Below are 17075 nucleotides of genomic sequence, written 5' to 3'. Positions count from 1 at the left end.
TTACTTCATCATCATTATCTCAAATTAACTGCCAAATTTACAGCGCGGTGAAAAGATTACTCAGCCTGTCATTAAAAGGTCATTTAACTCCCTAAAATGCCATAGGCCTACTTAACTTTCGCTCTTTCCCACAATGATTGCATGATCGGTGCTTCCCTGAATTAGCCTGCATATTTTCAGGGAGCCTAATTGGGTCATACAGAGCGCTCTGCAGAAATTAGGAATAGCCCACACTTCCAGTTCCAATAAGGAATCTGTTGGTGATGCTGTGAAATCCTGTGAAATGTTGCTCGGATACTTTCTTGCCACCAAGGCTAATTACTAGACCTCGCCAAAAGTAAAGCAAGGAAAACAACGATTAAAAAAAACTATCAGTAGCCTATTATTTGTTGGAGAGGGCGCAAAACAAGTCGCTGACACCTTTACATATAGATTTCACTCTGACAGTGCTGTCAAACACTCAACAACTTGTCGCTGATTTGACCGGTAGTTTGAAGTTCGAAGTGCGCAAAGCCAGGGACGACTCAAGGCACCCAGTCACTAAGCAGATGAGACGGGTGCCTATGCGACCAAATCCCACAACAGGACTGTCACATGACTACGCTCACCATGAGTTTATTTCCGTTTTCACTTGGGACTGTGTGTGTGAGTGAAACTGTGAGGGGTGTCCGCGTGTCGTCCACGCATTTTTGAATGGAACGCCGGCGCGCGGAGCTGGGGTGGGGGGTAAATTGGGAATAGGAAACCCACCACAATATAATGTAGCCAGCCTACAGTACCTACAGCAGGCAGGGGCACGCACTGTAGGCTAGCAGGACCATGCTTACACGAGTCAAGTCGGCCGTGGCCAACATAATGGGAGGTATTATGGCTGGGGGGACCAACGGAGATCACCTGGGCAACTGTGATTTACCGCTGAAATTCCCTTACATGAGACCGGAGTTCTTGGGACTGTCACCAGACGAGATAGAGTGTTCCGCGGATCACATAGCGCGGCCGATCCTCATCTTGAAAGAGACGAATAGACTGCCGTGGTCTACCGGCTATGCGGAGTAAGTGCTGCCTGACTCCATCTTAAAGCAAAAGGCTACACAGCATTTTTCTACCATATTTCGAGATGTATTATGAACAAAGGCGACGCGAGTCTAACATTGCAATTGTGTTGCCTGTGGTGTCTGTGAAGACCAGCTGTCTCTGTGTGTTGTAGCCTATAACGCATTCATATGCGCGCATAAAATGACTAGATGTTATGATCGCACAGGCTACGCCTGCTTCACGACGCAGGGCAAGGCAGGACAAGCTAGCAAAGGACAAATAGATGTTTGGAAATAAATAGCTCTTTCTAGTGCTCAGACCCCTTTGTCACCCCCTTTCTACCTGGTTACAATAATTTCATCCAATCACAAACGGCGACAGCAACCTACCCTAAACTACTTGAAGAGGGCCCTTTGTACAGTAAATGATGGGTAGCCTATAGGGAGGAAGAGATGGGGAAAACGGTCAAAAATTGGCAAAGTCCCTTTTGATCAGTTGATTTTAAGGGAACGTTAGCCTATATATTTTTCTGTTTTAAATGCCCTGGCGTAATATCCCTAGCAGCAAAAAAATCTCACAGCCACTCCTCTGGCATACGTCATCTCATTCAGTTGAGGTATAAAGAAATGAGATGAATATGAGGAGTTGCAACCTCCCATCTACTTTAACCATAACTTTATGGCCACGTGATGCCCAAGATCCATGATGGTAGCCTATAGGATTATCAAATTGTCAGTGAACTCACTGGATGTCACATGCACATTTGATCAAAATGTGTTCTAACACCATTTGTACACATATGAGTTTAGCTGCAGCTGAACATTCATGAAACAATGAAGTTCAGTGTTCATATGTATACAGTACATTAAAGTAGACGATATGCCATTAAGAGCATGCTGTGTCCTGGGCTATACTATGATTAGGTGCAATTGATTTGCTGAAAGCAAGTTCTCAAAGGCTTGCAGCATTCCTGCCTACACACTCTGCAGTTCGTAGTACCAAGATACTGCTTCAAGTGGTGTTTATAACCCTTTAACACATTCGCTACTACACTTTCAGACTTCGGGAAAAAAACAAATTCTCAATATAGCCATTTCTGCCTGCTCCTGCTGGTTTTTCAGTGCATGGTGTTTAGTGGTTATGTGGATACAGTACGCTGCTGCCATACAGTTGCTTAAAGAAAGGCCCTTTTCACATGTGGTCATGAAAGTGAGCTGACGTCAAATGCAGAACTAGTTCTTCAACATGGCCAGTGGGCACATGTAGTCCCTATATATGCAGATTTCAATTTATTTGTTTAGGGATACCCCTTGAGATAGGATATCTCGTTTTCGAGGGCGTCCCCAACATTGGCAAAAACATACTAACCCTACTTAGCATCTGCACTTATTCTTTATATTTCCTGTGCACTTTGTATCTGCTAGTGATGCTGACTATGAGTATACTCAATTTTAAGTCGCTTTTGTTAAGAAGCGTCTGCCAAATGTAATGTAATGTTTGGCTTGCATGCAGTCAAGTTGTGCATAGGTCTTGTTTAGAAAGCCATTCTTTTGTACTGCCACACATTAAACTTTACAGTGTCATTTCAGCACCCAGAGAGTCGATTTTAATACTTTCCCAGTTGGTCCCACCCCAAAAGTGTTGAATCAACTCTTGCAGATTACTATGCTGTGTGTGTGCACTGCGATCCAGGTCACGCACCCTTCTTGTTGTGGACATAAACAGCGTATGTACGTGGGAATGATTGGCCTGTGCTGTGCTGTGCTGTGCTGTGCTGAGCTGCACTGCGTTGTGCTGTGCTGTGCTGTGTTTTGCTGTGTTGTGCTGTGCTAAGCTGTGCTGTTCTGTTCTCTGCTGTCCAGTGCTGTGCTGTGCAGTTCAGTGCTGTGATGTTGTGTGCTGTGCTGTATTGTGCTGTGCTGTGCTGTGCTGTGCTGTGTAGGGCTGGGTGGGTGGTTGCGAGGTCGTGGTGGCTTTTAGCAGCACTGTTATTTAGGCAGCAGCTACAGTTATTTACTGTTATTTAGGTAGCAGCTACAGTTATTTACTGTTGTTTAGGCAGCAGCTACAGTTATTTACTGTTATTAAGGCAGCAGCTACATTTATTTACTGTTATTTAGGCAGCAGCTACAGTTATTTACTGTTATTTATCCAGCAGCTGGTTCTCCAGCTGGTGGGCTTATGAGAGACAAGAGCTTATAACAGCCCTCTGCACTTCAGCCCCATGCAGTCAACTTGTGGTCAGCTGAGTTCCACAGCTGTGCTGGTTCCCACCGTTCTGTATTGTATGCAGTACACACACAAGAGAGGAAGATCGCCGGGGCATGATGAGGCAATGCTTTTTGCTGACTGATATACTTGATTTCTCACGCGCATCCCATGCACGCATGCGCATGCTAGAATGCACACAGGCACACACATACGACACACATGCATGCACGAACGCATGTAATCGTATTTTATACTTGCGGTTTGTGTCTTTATGCATGCATGCACGCACACACACACAAACACAAACACACACACAGACACAGGCACAGGCACACGCAAACGCACGCGCACACACACACACACACACACACACACACACACACACACACACACACACACACACACACACACACACACACACACACACACACACACACACACACACACACACACACACATTGTAGCCAAATAAGAAGTATAAAAAAATTAACCTTGAGTGTCTCAGATTTTCTCTACCTTGAACACATACTACCTGCTTACCAGGTGCAAACTTCACACAAGTACAGCACTGTACCCACATACACAAGCATGCACATACAGTACGCTTGCTCTATGGCCGTCTCTCTCCAGTGCTGGGTGTAAGCTTATAGAAGGCCATGAAATATAATCATGATGTCCAGTGCAATACTATCTGTACTTTGGAGTCTCTGCCCTCTGTGTGGATCATATTGATATTGTTAAAGCTTAGAGGCTTTCTGTGGAATCAAAGAGCCCATTTCTTATTGCCAAAGTGGGACTGTAGAGCTGAGGAGTGGATCAAGAACAGTTACAGGGAGACGCAGAGATTCACAGGTTTTATTGCCTCCTATAAAATAAGACGATTAATTCATACTCTTTAAAAAGACTAACTGGTGGTAACGCAATTTTAAGAATTGTCAGAATCAGACGTCGGAATCAGTCCATCATAGAAATTTGAGAAGTAATATGAGGTCTGTAAACCTCCCTCCCTCTGTCTTTCCTTCCTGGCCGTCCGAGAGTTTTTTTCCGGCCATAAAATATCCATCATGACATTGCTGAGCTAAGCAAAGTGGCTGCAGGAAGATGGCAGTGCCAGTTACTTAGCAGATTTGTGTGTCACGTAAACCTGTAGAGACACAAGGGGTGTAAATCACAGCCTCCATAACGATATGATTCAATACAGATATCTTATTATTCGATGTGATGCGATGGGATTCGATTCGATTTGATTATTTTAGATACTTAAGAATGCCCCACAATACGATGCAACTCGATTCAATCGTCAGATTATATCGCAATATATCGATACATTTTGATTATTATTTACACCCCTAACAGACACAGAAACAAATCCGCACCTAAGCAGTATACAGTATGCTGCAGGATAACAACTGTCACTCATGTAGATTGGCAGCTCAGAATGAGTGTGGTTGATTATACACTTTGGCACAGGTTAAGCATTAAGATAACCTAAAGCTTTCATACTAGAGAAACGGCTTCTGTTTCCCTGTGAGTCAGTCGTTTCAGAGTTGGGCAAAATCCCAACAGGTATTAATGAGGGAGCTTCTGTCTGCTTCCAGACACAAGCTCTTTCAGCAGATTCATTTAGCGTATTCCCGGAACACATCGGCCTTGCCAAGGGCCATAAGGTGTGTGTTGACCCAGGGCTGGACTGGTCATCTGGCATAAAGGGCATTTTCCCGGTGGGCCGACAGTCCTCAGGGGCCGGCACTGTTGTTTTTTATTTGTTTGTGGGGTGTTTTTACTTTAGAGATCGGCCCTCAATTTAGATGGGTCGGCCCATTGGTCTATCTTGTGGACCAAGCCAATCATGATATGGTAGAAAAGCAAGGAGGGCAGTGTGAGAGGCTGGTGGTCTATGGCAAAATAAAATGCCCGAGCTGTTTTTCGATGCTAGTCCCGTCCTGTGTTGACCCAAGGTAATATGTTTATCATCACAGACGACGGGCGTTTGGTTTCGGCAGGTGAAAGGGGGTCTTTCTGCCAGAGTGCAAGGCCAAGCTGGATTTGTGTTTGCTCTATTTCATTTGGAGGTGAAGTAATGAGTTGGCTTCAATCGTGGCGTATGAGATACAGGCCTCTTTCAATACCGCGCCGCGCGGGGCCGGCCTGACTTGCCTTTGGCTCTGGCCAGCAGCAGAGTTGCCAGATTGGGTGGTTTCCCGCCCAATTGGGCTGTGTAGGATGGCCGCCTGCGGATAAAAACAGGTGAAAAGGGCACTTGGGCGGGTTTTTCTGCAAATTTATAGCCATAGAAATCAATAGAATTTTGTTAAATTTGGGCAGGATTGAGTGCTTCCAGGCGGGTGTGGAGCATTTTTTGGGCTAGAAATCATCAGACTCTCCTGGCAATCCTGGGGAGCAGTGCCAGCCAAGGGCCAGAGAGGAGTTCCTTTGCCAGGTTATTTGCTTTGAAATTTCCTTCCGCATGTAACAAACTCTGCAGTGCAATGTGGTGTGAATGTTCAGCTTGTGATTTTTTTTTGGGGGGGGGGGGGGATTTGAAACTGAGTTGTGTAGGCTACTCTCGGTTCTGCCTTTGTGAAGGCTTTCACTTTGATTCCAGTTTTACTGCATTTATTCCAGATTTACTGCACCTCTCTGGCTACGGAGTGCTTGATCAGGTCATGTGATGTGATCCAGTGTAAGCACGGAGAAGTCTCTCAACCCTGCTTCAACTTTGCACACACGTACGCGCGCGCGGACACACGCACATGCACGCACACACACATGCACGCACACACACATGCGCGGATACACACACAGACACACAGACACACAGACACACAGACACACACACACACACACACACACACACACACACACACACACACACACACACACACACACACACACACACACACACACACACACACACACACACAAACTCATACTCTCAGGCTCTCAGGCTCTCTGGTATTTCATGGATGAAATGGAGTCTGCATTCTGCTGTGTCATATGAGGACAGAGAGGGCTTGAGGGGCCTGTGGGGCCTGGGGGGTTGGTGGGGTGTGAGGTGAGGTGAGATGTGAAACAAAGACATTTCACAGGGGATTACTGCCAATGTCTGTCCAATTCCCACAAAGTCCAAGGGGATCTGCCCACTCCTTTCATATTAGGGTCACAATATGTAGTACTTGTCCAGGAACTGTGAAAGTTGTGGACTAGCGTCTGCAGTCTGTGTGTCAGGTTGTGGACTACAGTCTGCAGGCACTGTGAAGGTTGTGGACTACAGGCAGTGTGTGTGTGAGGTTGGGGACTACAGTCTACAGTGTGTGTGAGAGGTTGTGGACTACATTCTGCCGTCAGTGTGTGAGAGGTTGTGGACTACAGCCTGCAGTGTGTGTGTGAGGTTGTGGACTACATTCTGCCGTCAGTGTGTGTGTGAGGTTGGGAACTAGTCTGCAGTCAGTGTGTCGGAGTGAGAGCTGTCTCTGCTCAGCAGTAGATGTGTGAATAGTGGGAAGAGCGCGTATAGGGATCCTCTCCTCTTTCACTTCCTCTTTGATGACCAGGAGCGGAAGTGTGAACTTTTTTCTGACAACAGTAGACAGTAAAGTTGTTTATTGTGTGTTGTAGTTACAGGTCTGTGTGCCATCTTGTATAACACAAGTGTTTGGCAAATGAGATGTAGTATTGTATAAAGTCCACTACCAGTTAACCTCATAAAATCCAGCTTTTCCTTCAAAGTTTTGCTGGGCCCATAATTATAAAGGTGTAAAATCATAACCAACCCGTTGACGAAAACAATAGATTTGAGAGTCTTTCGTGCCAGGATTGTTGCCAGGTGGCTACCTGTAAAGTAAGAAATTATCCTTCATGCTCTTTCCTGGAGCATTGTCTATCTTCACAAGTAGTTTACAGTATTATAAAGTGCACCATGAGTGTGAGTGTAAGGGAACCTGTTGTAGCTACACCAAAGGTCGCCCAAGGAAAATAACAAGCCAAAAAATATAAAGACCACAGTGTGTACAGTTATTATTGTTATCATTCATCAGGGCTGCTAATATATATACGCAAATGGCCTGACTTTGGCCTCACTCTCATTTTCTTAAAAAATAAATAAATATATATTTTATGGTCTTTTAGACTTTATTAGTGACAAGACAGCTTGAGAGAGAGACAGGAAATGTTTGAGAGAGAGATGGGGAAGGGTCGGCAAAGAACCCGGGTCGGAATCAAACCCAGGTCGGCTGCATAGCAGACGAGTGCCCTACATTTATGCCACGGTAGGGCCCTTACTCGCATTTTCAGTGCCTTTTGCATTGTGACCCAGTCTTTTACGTTTTGCATGGTGACCCAGCTGGAGTGAAGTCAGCTGAAATGACTGTAAATGCATCCCGTCCCATGACCTGTATTCTGCAGTCAGCGCCTCTTATTTGATTGACACATCTGTGTTGTGACCCATGTAATGTCAAGGGGTCACATTGACTTTTATGACACCGTCTGAGGACAGTTTTTCACGCCTCCATCATGTGACTGGATGCTTTTATGTGCTGTGCAGATGGTAATTTCTTCTATGAAAAGGCCAGCCCCCTTCTGAGATATTATCCAACACACAAACAGTTCATCAATGCCACATTTAGACAAAGCTAGCTGTCAGGTTATCAGGCATCGTTACATCGTTATATCATTATAGCCTCCGTCCCAACAATTGTTCCGCGTTAGTCTCAGCCTGTTGCACACAGCCAGGGGATGGAATGAGGTTAAGTGCAGCCGGGCATGAAGTCTGACTGGGATGGGGGAGAGTGGAGAGGGAGAGAGAGAGAGAGAGAGAGAGAGAGAGAGAGAGAGAGAGAGAGAGAGAGAATTAGAGTTTGGAAGAGACAGAGAGAGACATATAGAGAGATAGACATACATAGAGAGAGAGAGAGAGAGAGAGAGAGAGACATATAGAGAGATAGACATACATAGAGAGAGATAGAGAGAGAGAGATGGGTGTCGTATCCCTTTGCCACCAGGCGAGGGTTAAGAGTCCCACTGTTCTGCTCGCCTCCCCTCAGGGAGATAATGAGCATTCTCAATGAACTCTGACAATAATCCTCCACGCGCGCCACGCTGACAGTAACCCTCCACCCGCACTACGCTGAGAGACCTCGCTGAAAGGGTTGTCGAGACTTTCTAGCTCGCACTCTTTTGTTTGTTCTGTTTTTGTTTTTTACCCTCTTTTCCCATCCCTAATTTTCATTGGTTGTCAACCTGTGACTCTGTCTCCAGGTCACAAACAAAGCAGCACAGGTCTCTTTGGTAACTTCAGTTGTCAGGACCCTGAGTCACACAGCACAAAGTCCTACCCTACAACAAAGGCATAGTAATTACGCCAAATTTGAAACTGAGAAAAATGCCCTGAAAGCCTTGGCAGTAGGTTGGATATAGTAGTTACTGCAAATTTGACATAGCAATGTCTCGGGACACGGGACACATTTGGACCATAAGGCTTTGTCACAAGATAAAGGAGGTGTTATGAAGACCATTTTCAGTCTTACCTCAATTTTGACAAAATATGTAGTTACTGCACTTTGCTTTTGTTGGGCAGAAATCTCCACACCACTACTAGCACCACCACCATCACTACCATCACTACCACTACCACCACCACCATCACTACCATCACCATCACTACCACTACCACCACCACCACCATCACTACCATCACCATCACTACCACTACCACCACCACCACCATCACTACCACCACCACTACTACCATCACCACCACCACCATTGCCAGCAGCACCACTACCATTACCACCACTACCACCGCCACCACCATCACCACCACCTTTGCCAGCAGCACCTGCCAACACCACCCCCTCGGCGACACTGACCTTTCTGGTTAGCACTGCTGTGAGCGAGCCAATCAATTAAAGGTTACCCTGGAGACAGCCGGCATGGCTCTGCCTTTCATGGGCAGCATTAATTAGATGAAAGGAGAGATTGGAGAGAGAGAGAGAGAGAGAGAGAGAGAGAGAGAGAGAGAGAGAGAGAGAGAGAGAGAGAGAGAGATAAGCCTATTATTCTTCAATGCATTTCCTTCTCTTCCTGGATATGTGGTTTCTAGAAAGCTGAGAGTGTTGTGTTTTGGCCTCGTGGTCTGTGCATTCTAGTCTTCATTAATTAGGAGTGCAGATAAACAAAGTGGTCTCCATGAGAGATGAAAAGGACATTTTAAACATTATATACAGAGAGGCTGCTATTGTGCCTAATTGGTTGGGTTGAATGTTCTGAATTTGAGTGTATGATTTACATCAACGTGCGTAGTAGAATTACCATATGAAAAGATACAATGTAAAATGTACAACTGCATGTGAAATGTAATTTGTGCATTGGCTAATAATAATATCATGATTTGGTATTTCACGAGGTTCTCTGTATAGGTACGTACGTGTATGGTAGACCCATGTTTGTTTTATCACACACCCTTAGACTGTTTTGGTGTGCTAAGAGGGTGTGATCAAATCGTTATGATGTGATATGTCTTATCACTGACAGAACCAGGCATTGCAATAATCAACTGAGTGAGGCAAAAATGAAACGTGAAAAAAATAATAAAATGATCATGTAACAATATTTATTTTTGATGTTTTTATTTGTAATGTTGAGATATAAATAGTCTACCCACCCTGATTTTTTAAATTTCGATTAGTAGAATATAAATACTCTCCCCGCCCTTCCTCTTGTGCAGTGCGTGCAGCGTAGCCTGGGCAGGAGTGTGGTGTGTAATACTAATGGGGAGGTGGCTGGCGAGACACAGACAGGGGTGCTAGGTTGACTTCAGTGTTGCCAGGCGATGCTGTTACTAACCAATGTCAGTTGGGCACGTTCCATGATATTAGGAAGCACATTTTTCCACCACAAGAACTTAAATTACCCTCGTGCAACTTGCAGTAAGCCAATCAGAATAGGCCTTTTTTCCTGTTGCTACCCGGCAACACTGCTGAAAAAAAAAGTTGTCCATGCATCGTCATTGTGTGCCGACAGACAACATAACACATTGTTGGGTTGTAAGAATTCCCAAATGACAGTAATAGCATGACAGAAAAAGAGAAACTCCAAGCCGCTCTCATTTACCGAAAGCTGGAAAGCCTATATGAAGATGTAAATATCTCATAAGATACAGAATATAAAATATTTAAAGATATAAAAATAATATATAAATATCTTATAATGACTTGGTCAACCAACACATTATAACCAAGCAATTAAACCTTTAATGAAAGTTGTTTTTATATACGTGTATATAATTGCAGTTTTTTCCATGCAAAGTGCACATCAAACACATGCCTTTTTTGAGTCAGGAAGTGCTTCTAGACAAATATGTGGTATGTAGTGTTGATGGTATAGGTAGTAGGGCGTGTCCGATAGGCTGCCTTGTTCACTGCACAACATAGGACATGATTGGCATTGTCTTATTTCCTACGTACTGTGTGTGGTGAGCGAATTAACAGCCAAGTAATTCAATTTAATAGTTGTGTGGGAGGTCAAACTCACTGGTAGGAGGAGGTAACTTCACTGTTAACAGAATGGCAATGGCCAAGCCATTATGTATTTCTAAAGAAATGTAATGTCATAGTGTAATATGATGGTAGTAAAGGTGTTTTAAGGACCATTACAGTGTTCCACTGCCGGAGTGGGGGGCATTATGAGGCCAGTGAGTGGGCTCTGGCACAGGAGGATACAGGTCATAAGCCTTATGTGGAGTGGGCCCTCCTGTACCATGTAGTAGCCCAGTGGTTCCCAACCTTTTTCTTCAGGGACCCATGATTTTACTATTGTAAGCTTTGGTGACCCAACTGCACGAGCGCAGACACGAGAGGGAGTCACTTGATGCCCTCTGTTTCCTGCGAAAACTTTCACTTATTTTATTCAACATGGGCTATATATGGTATTTAAAATTAAACCCCTCAAAATCAAGAGGGCTCCGCGACCCTCTGTGGATCTTTGACGACCCATAGGCTGGGAACCACTGTGTAGCCTATCAACATGATCTCCAAAAATTCCGTGCTCCTGGACACGGATGTTAAGGACACTAAATCCGTGTCCAGGAGCACGGATTTTGCCAAAATTCCGTGCTCCTGGACACGGAATTATTTTCCGTGCTCCTGGACACGGAATTGTTTGAAGTGCTTTCTATAGGCTATTTCCACAGTCTTGTGTTTTCTCAGGATTTCAAATATTTTGTCTCAAAAACAACATTTCTTACTGACAGGTTAGGGTTAGGGATTGTTTTGGTCTGGGCACAGCTAGTTTTCTTTCATTCATCATATGAGTTTGATAGCTTAGCAACCAACTGGAAAAGGTATTTCTCAAAAATATGTCTTTAATGACAGGTTAAGGTTAGGGAATGTTTTGGTCAGGGCACAACTTGAATTGCTATAGCATTATTTTGTTTAGGATTAGCATTTGGTATGTATTTTCTAATGATAGAGTTAACACAGTGCTGCGGTAATAGCCTATAGAAAGCACTTCCGTGTGCCCATCACGGAAAACAATTCCGTGTCCAGGAGCACGGAAAACAATTCCGTGTCCAGGAGCACGGAATTTTGGCAAAATCCGTGCTCCTGGACACGGATTTAGTGTCCTTAACATCCGTGTCCAGGAGCACGGAATTTTTGGAGATCAGGCTGAGCCTATAGGGTGTGTTTGGAACCTCCCGTACCAGGTAGCAGCCAATAGGGTGTGTTTGGAACCTCCCGTATCAGGTAGCAGCCAATAGGGTGTGTTTGGAACCTCATGTACCAGGTAGCAGCTTATAGGGTGTTTTTGGAACCTCAACCTCACACTCTTGATAAATAAAGGAGACCTAAGAATATACAAATAGTTTCAAAGTCAGAGCTCTGATGGCTGTGTGGTCGGTAATTTCCAACAGTCAGATGTTGAAGACTGCGTTGCCAGGGGTGCACAGCCAGGGGTGTTTACAAACATGAAACCCATGTATGGTCTTGTGATAACCAGGCGTGTTGGGGGGGGGGTATTGGGTATACATGCAGGTTAGGAGGGGGTATTGGGTTATAATTGCATTTAAATGTCCACTCTGCTGTGTTTGTGATCTGCAGGGTGATCAACGCTGGGAAGAGTGCGCTGAACGAGGACCAGGCCTGCTGTGAGGTAGTGAACCTGAAGAGGAGGTTACTGGGCCCCGCCACCCCCAACCGCACCCCCACCAACCACCGCCGCGCCTCCCTGCCCCCCAATGGAGAGGGACTACTGGGAGTCAACGACAACGCTGTGCGTAACGCATCATTACATTACATTACATTACATTACATTATATCCCTGCCCAATGGAGAGGGACTATTGGGGGTCAATGACAACGACAACACCGTGTGTGATGCATCACAGCTGGCCTGAAAAAAGCATATACATATGAAGAGTTCAGATGCAAAACCCCCTAACTCCATTTCTGAAGACCTGCACTTCTATATTTTTAGAGAACCCCGTTGTTGGTTTGGTTTACATTCATGTACTTGATAATACATATAAATAGTTATATTACATAAATAAAATAAAAATATGCAATTTTGATAGCTTTGTATTAAATAAAAATGAATTAAGATTATTTTCTGACAAGGCACTCAGGGGGTTTTGCATTTGAACTCTTCATATACTGACACAGTCTAAAAATAGTACTACAGTACATAGGTATTAGTATGTATTAGTAGAAGTAGTAGAGTAACAGCGCTGTACTACATTCTAGTAGTAGTGGTGGTACTGTAGTAGTAGCAGTAGAAATACTGTAGATGTAATGATTGATGTAATGACTGATGTTGATTATATTTTTGAGTTTGTGCATTAATTTGTTTATTGGTTTGCAAAATCACTTGTTAACACATGACAGTATTGGTCTGAAGTCTTTCAGTGCTATTTTTTGTATTTCTTTTTTTCAATCATGACTTGATCTGTGCATGACTTGATCTGTACTTGGGTAGCATATTTCATACCAAGGACGTAGCTGAAAGTGCTTCAACAAGTTGGCATAGATATAAATGGAAATCTCTTTTGTAGTTTAGTAGTGCCAAGAAAATCCATCTGCATAGCGGGGTGCTGTTGAGTAAACCAGGTTAAGTTAAGAGGTAAATCATCTAATAGAATAGCCTGCAGTCCTCTTCTATTAGATAATGTGAACAACACAACTGCATGAAAAATGTAGGTTAGGGTGGTTTGACAGGTATGTCTTGCTGTACACTGTGCATATAGCAGGCTACTTCCCTTTCCCCTCTACATTCTTGTTTGGTTCTGCTTTGGCTCCACCCCCCCCCCTCTCCCCTTCCCTGTGTTCTGTCATATGCCAGCTGCCTCAAAATCCGTCTCAGTTCCCTGTAGCTACAATATAGTATGTGACCGTGCACAGGGAAACAGGCCGCAGGGGCATATTGAGTCAACCATGGATTCTGTTTGTGAAGATTCTAAAGCTTTATAATGACACCTTGCACCTGTCAGTTTGGCAATATCTGAAGAATCTTTTGAATGTGTTCACCTCTTAATTTAGAAAATAGAGAATTCAGCTCAGAAAGTCTCCCTTGCCCATAGACAAGATATGAAGTTAGCCCCTTTAAAGACAAAATGCATGTCTTTAGACAAAACAATGCGGTTTTCTGAAGCATTGAATAGCTGCAAGACCTCAACTTGCATATTCTGTAAAAAAAAATAAAAATAATAAAATAAAGGTTTTTTTTTATAGTTTTGCTATGAGAAACATGCGTCTCTGGGTTTGAAATCCGGTCACATGTTATTCCAGACCAGGTAAACCAGTATTGCCACTGGCTAGTTGGTGGCATAGTTGTGTTCTTTACCATGTGGTAACTTCCACATTCCTGCATGCAGTTTGCATATCAGTTCATAATCTATATTACTCATTTTGGTCCTGCAATTGTCTGCAAACTGCAGAAACAAATAATTGTAGGTATTATAGAAATATCCATGAACCAGAGCTTAATTGACATTTTTCATAATTTACATGAATGTGGGGTCTATCGTCCTGCACGACTATCTGTTCAATGCAAATAAAAGTCCACAGTAACTGATAGTAACTGTTCTGCATTCTGCATGTACTGTATTTGGGGTCTTTGTCCTGCACAATAATACTGTAATGTTAATTCAACTCTTATGGAGTGGATTTATCATCGTCTAGATTGAGTTACCAATCAACTCTATAAGTGTTGAATTAACACTGACTATTGTGACTCTGTGCACTAGTCTCTGTATGATGGAAATGAAAGGATACAGTAACTGACAGTAACAATTCAGCCTCCTCTACTGCAGGAGACGAGAGACTGATGCTGTACCACTGGGAATGTTATTACTTATTTAGATCTGATACATTTATTTATTTACCCTCACTGGTCTGATACTGAGGCAGATTTTAAGGCAGTCATGTGTAAGCGGTTAGGGTGTCAGACTTGCAGCCCAAAGGTTACCGGTTCGACTCCCGACCCGCCAGGTTGGTGGGGGGAGTAATTAACCAGTGCTCTCCCCCATCCTCCTCCATGACTGAGGTTCCCTGAGCATGGTACCGTCCCGCTGCACTGCTCCCTTGGGGCGTCATTGAAGGCTGCCCCCTTGCACGGGTGGGGCATGAAAGCAATTTTGCAGTGTGCAGTGTTCACTTGTGTGCTGTGGAGTGCTGTGTCACAATGACAATGGGAGTTGGAGTTTCCCAGTGGGCTTTCTTTCACGCTATACTAACTCTACTGCCTCCTCCTCTGCAGGATATGGAGACCCTGGTGTTGCACTACTGGGCGCTGTTCGACGGGCACGCGGGCTCGGGCGCGGCCGTGGTGGCCGCCCGCCTGTTACATCACCACATTCTAGAACACCTGCTGGAGGTGCAGGAGATCCTCCACAACCCCGCCCTGCTGCCCCCCACCTGCTTTGGGGAGGAGTCCAACCACCACCACCACCACCACCACCACAACCACCACCTGTCCTCCGGGGGCGGTGGTGGCGGTGGGGGCGGGGGTGGCGGTGGGGGTGGAGGTGGGGGTACCCAGCAGCGGGCCCTCACCCGGGCTGCTTCGCTCCGGGGGGCCGCAGGGGCGCCTGGGTCCCCTAGCACACCGGCTCCGCGGTTCTTCATGGAGAAGAAGGTGCAGCACGAGAGCTTGATCGTTGGTGCCATAGAAAACGCCTTCAAAGCTATGGTGAGTCCTGCATTCATACTGCGTCTTTGCACTCCTTGATCTCTTATGGTGCGTAGCTACATTCCGGCCCTGCCGTAGCCAACCGGTAGGGCACTCGCCTGCCATGCGGCTGACCGGGGTTCAACCCCTCCTCGTCTCTGTCCCAATTCGCTTCCTGTCCACCTCTCACACTGCCCTATCAAAAGTCGAAAAAGAAAAAGAAAAAAACCTTTACAAAATAATAAGGCTACATTGCACCTTGTGGAACCAGGAATAATGACCAGACTCAGAAAACGGCTGGAGGTACAGGAGAAAGGTCAAACTGAATTATTTAACTCAAGGGGAGGTGGAGAATTAGCATATTTTCAGAAATGGTGGAATCTTGATGTAAGGTGGGAGCTGCTCTAGTGTACTGTAATGGTTAGGGAGCTGATCTTGGTTTCAGAGGGTTGCAGGTTCGAATTCCACCCTTACCTCTCCCTACACCTCAGTCCGTTGGCTGAAGTGCCCTTGAGCAAAGCACCCAACTTCACTTTCCTCCAGGGACTGTAACCAATAGCCTGCAATAGACACTTTGGATAAAAGCTGAAACAAAGTGTAATGTAGTGTAATGTAATGACTTTGAGATGCCTTTAAAGCTGTGGTGAGTGTAGCTTTCAAGTACTAGTGTATTTGCACTTGCACAGTAAAAAAAAAAATACTTCAAAAAATCAAGTCAAGACAAGAGTACTCTGGGACCAAACATAATTTAGGAGGTGTTAAATCGTCTCTTGAAGTGTTGAACTAACACTGCATTTTCCTCTGCAGTTTTTGCATCTGCTGTTTTCCTCCCTTGTATGTTGGTTTGAATGCTTCTGCTAGCTTAGCGTAACGTTATGTGAAGAGAATGTGCTTGCTGCTTAGTGACAACACTTGGTAATGGAAGTTCAGGAGTCGAGTAAACGGCATTCTGCAGAGTTTCTTCTTACTCAGTTTAGTTACCTGCTGCCCTGCTGGGGTCAGCTCTATGTTCCCACAGCCCATTGGTCCCACGGCCCATTGGTCCCACAGCCCAAATGGTCCCAGCTTATTCCTGCTGCTCCATGTTCCCACAGTTTTAAGAAATTATTCAAATATAAGCCCTATGCTTTACAACTCCATGTTCCCACATTTCCAAGTAAACTAAGAGAACCAATAGGCCTAAAAATAATGTTAAATATAGCTGCAAGCAGCAATGCGGGGCCAAGCAGTAAACTTGCCAAAGTCGCCACAGCAACAGAAGGAACTGCAGCGCCCCCTTTGGCCCAAATCTCGCCAATGTTGGTGTGCATTCCTTGGAGGGGAGTGTGCTCACATGAACCAAGTTTATTTTGAATCCCTTAAAGGGCTGACAAATATAAGCTCACTTCCTGTTTCCTGTTGGTGGCGCTAGAGAGTTTGAGCTGGGAATCTGGATTGTTTTTGTGGGAGGTCATGGGATTGACTAGTATGTGTGCAAAAAATAGCTAAAAGAATCTGACAAACGGTTGCTGAGATATGACCTCACTTCCTGTTTTGCCACTTTTACGACAATTTTGATTGGCTGTCACCTCCAAACGATAAGAGGTACCAAAAATTATTTGGATACCCTAATGCCTATCAGTCTGAAGATGATGTGTACCTTTTTGCTGGTCATTCTGACAAAAATTGTGT

The 17075-nt window shown here is 44.7% G+C and overlaps 1 protein-coding gene across 1 annotated transcript in view; it reads left to right on the top strand.

Moving 5' to 3' along the window:
• The first annotated feature begins 655 nt into the window (after window positions 1-655).
• The window catches only part of ppm1h (protein phosphatase, Mg2+/Mn2+ dependent, 1H), a 75776-nt gene continuing 59356 nt past the window's right edge, over window positions 656-17075 (top strand). Inside the window, exons 1-3 of the mRNA XM_063196688.1 lie at window positions 656-1052; window positions 12342-12513; window positions 14994-15425. Of these exons, the coding sequence (XP_063052758.1) occupies window positions 820-1052; window positions 12342-12513; window positions 14994-15425 (837 nt within the window). The 5' untranslated portion in view covers window positions 656-819. The remainder of the gene's footprint in view (window positions 1053-12341; window positions 12514-14993; window positions 15426-17075) is intronic.

This window comes from Engraulis encrasicolus, chromosome 4 (assembly GCF_034702125.1).
Source record: "Engraulis encrasicolus isolate BLACKSEA-1 chromosome 4, IST_EnEncr_1.0, whole genome shotgun sequence".
In the NCBI taxonomy this organism is placed as follows: Eukaryota; Metazoa; Chordata; class Actinopteri; order Clupeiformes; family Engraulidae; genus Engraulis; species Engraulis encrasicolus.
This window is presented reverse-complemented; position numbering and strand designations above follow the sequence as displayed.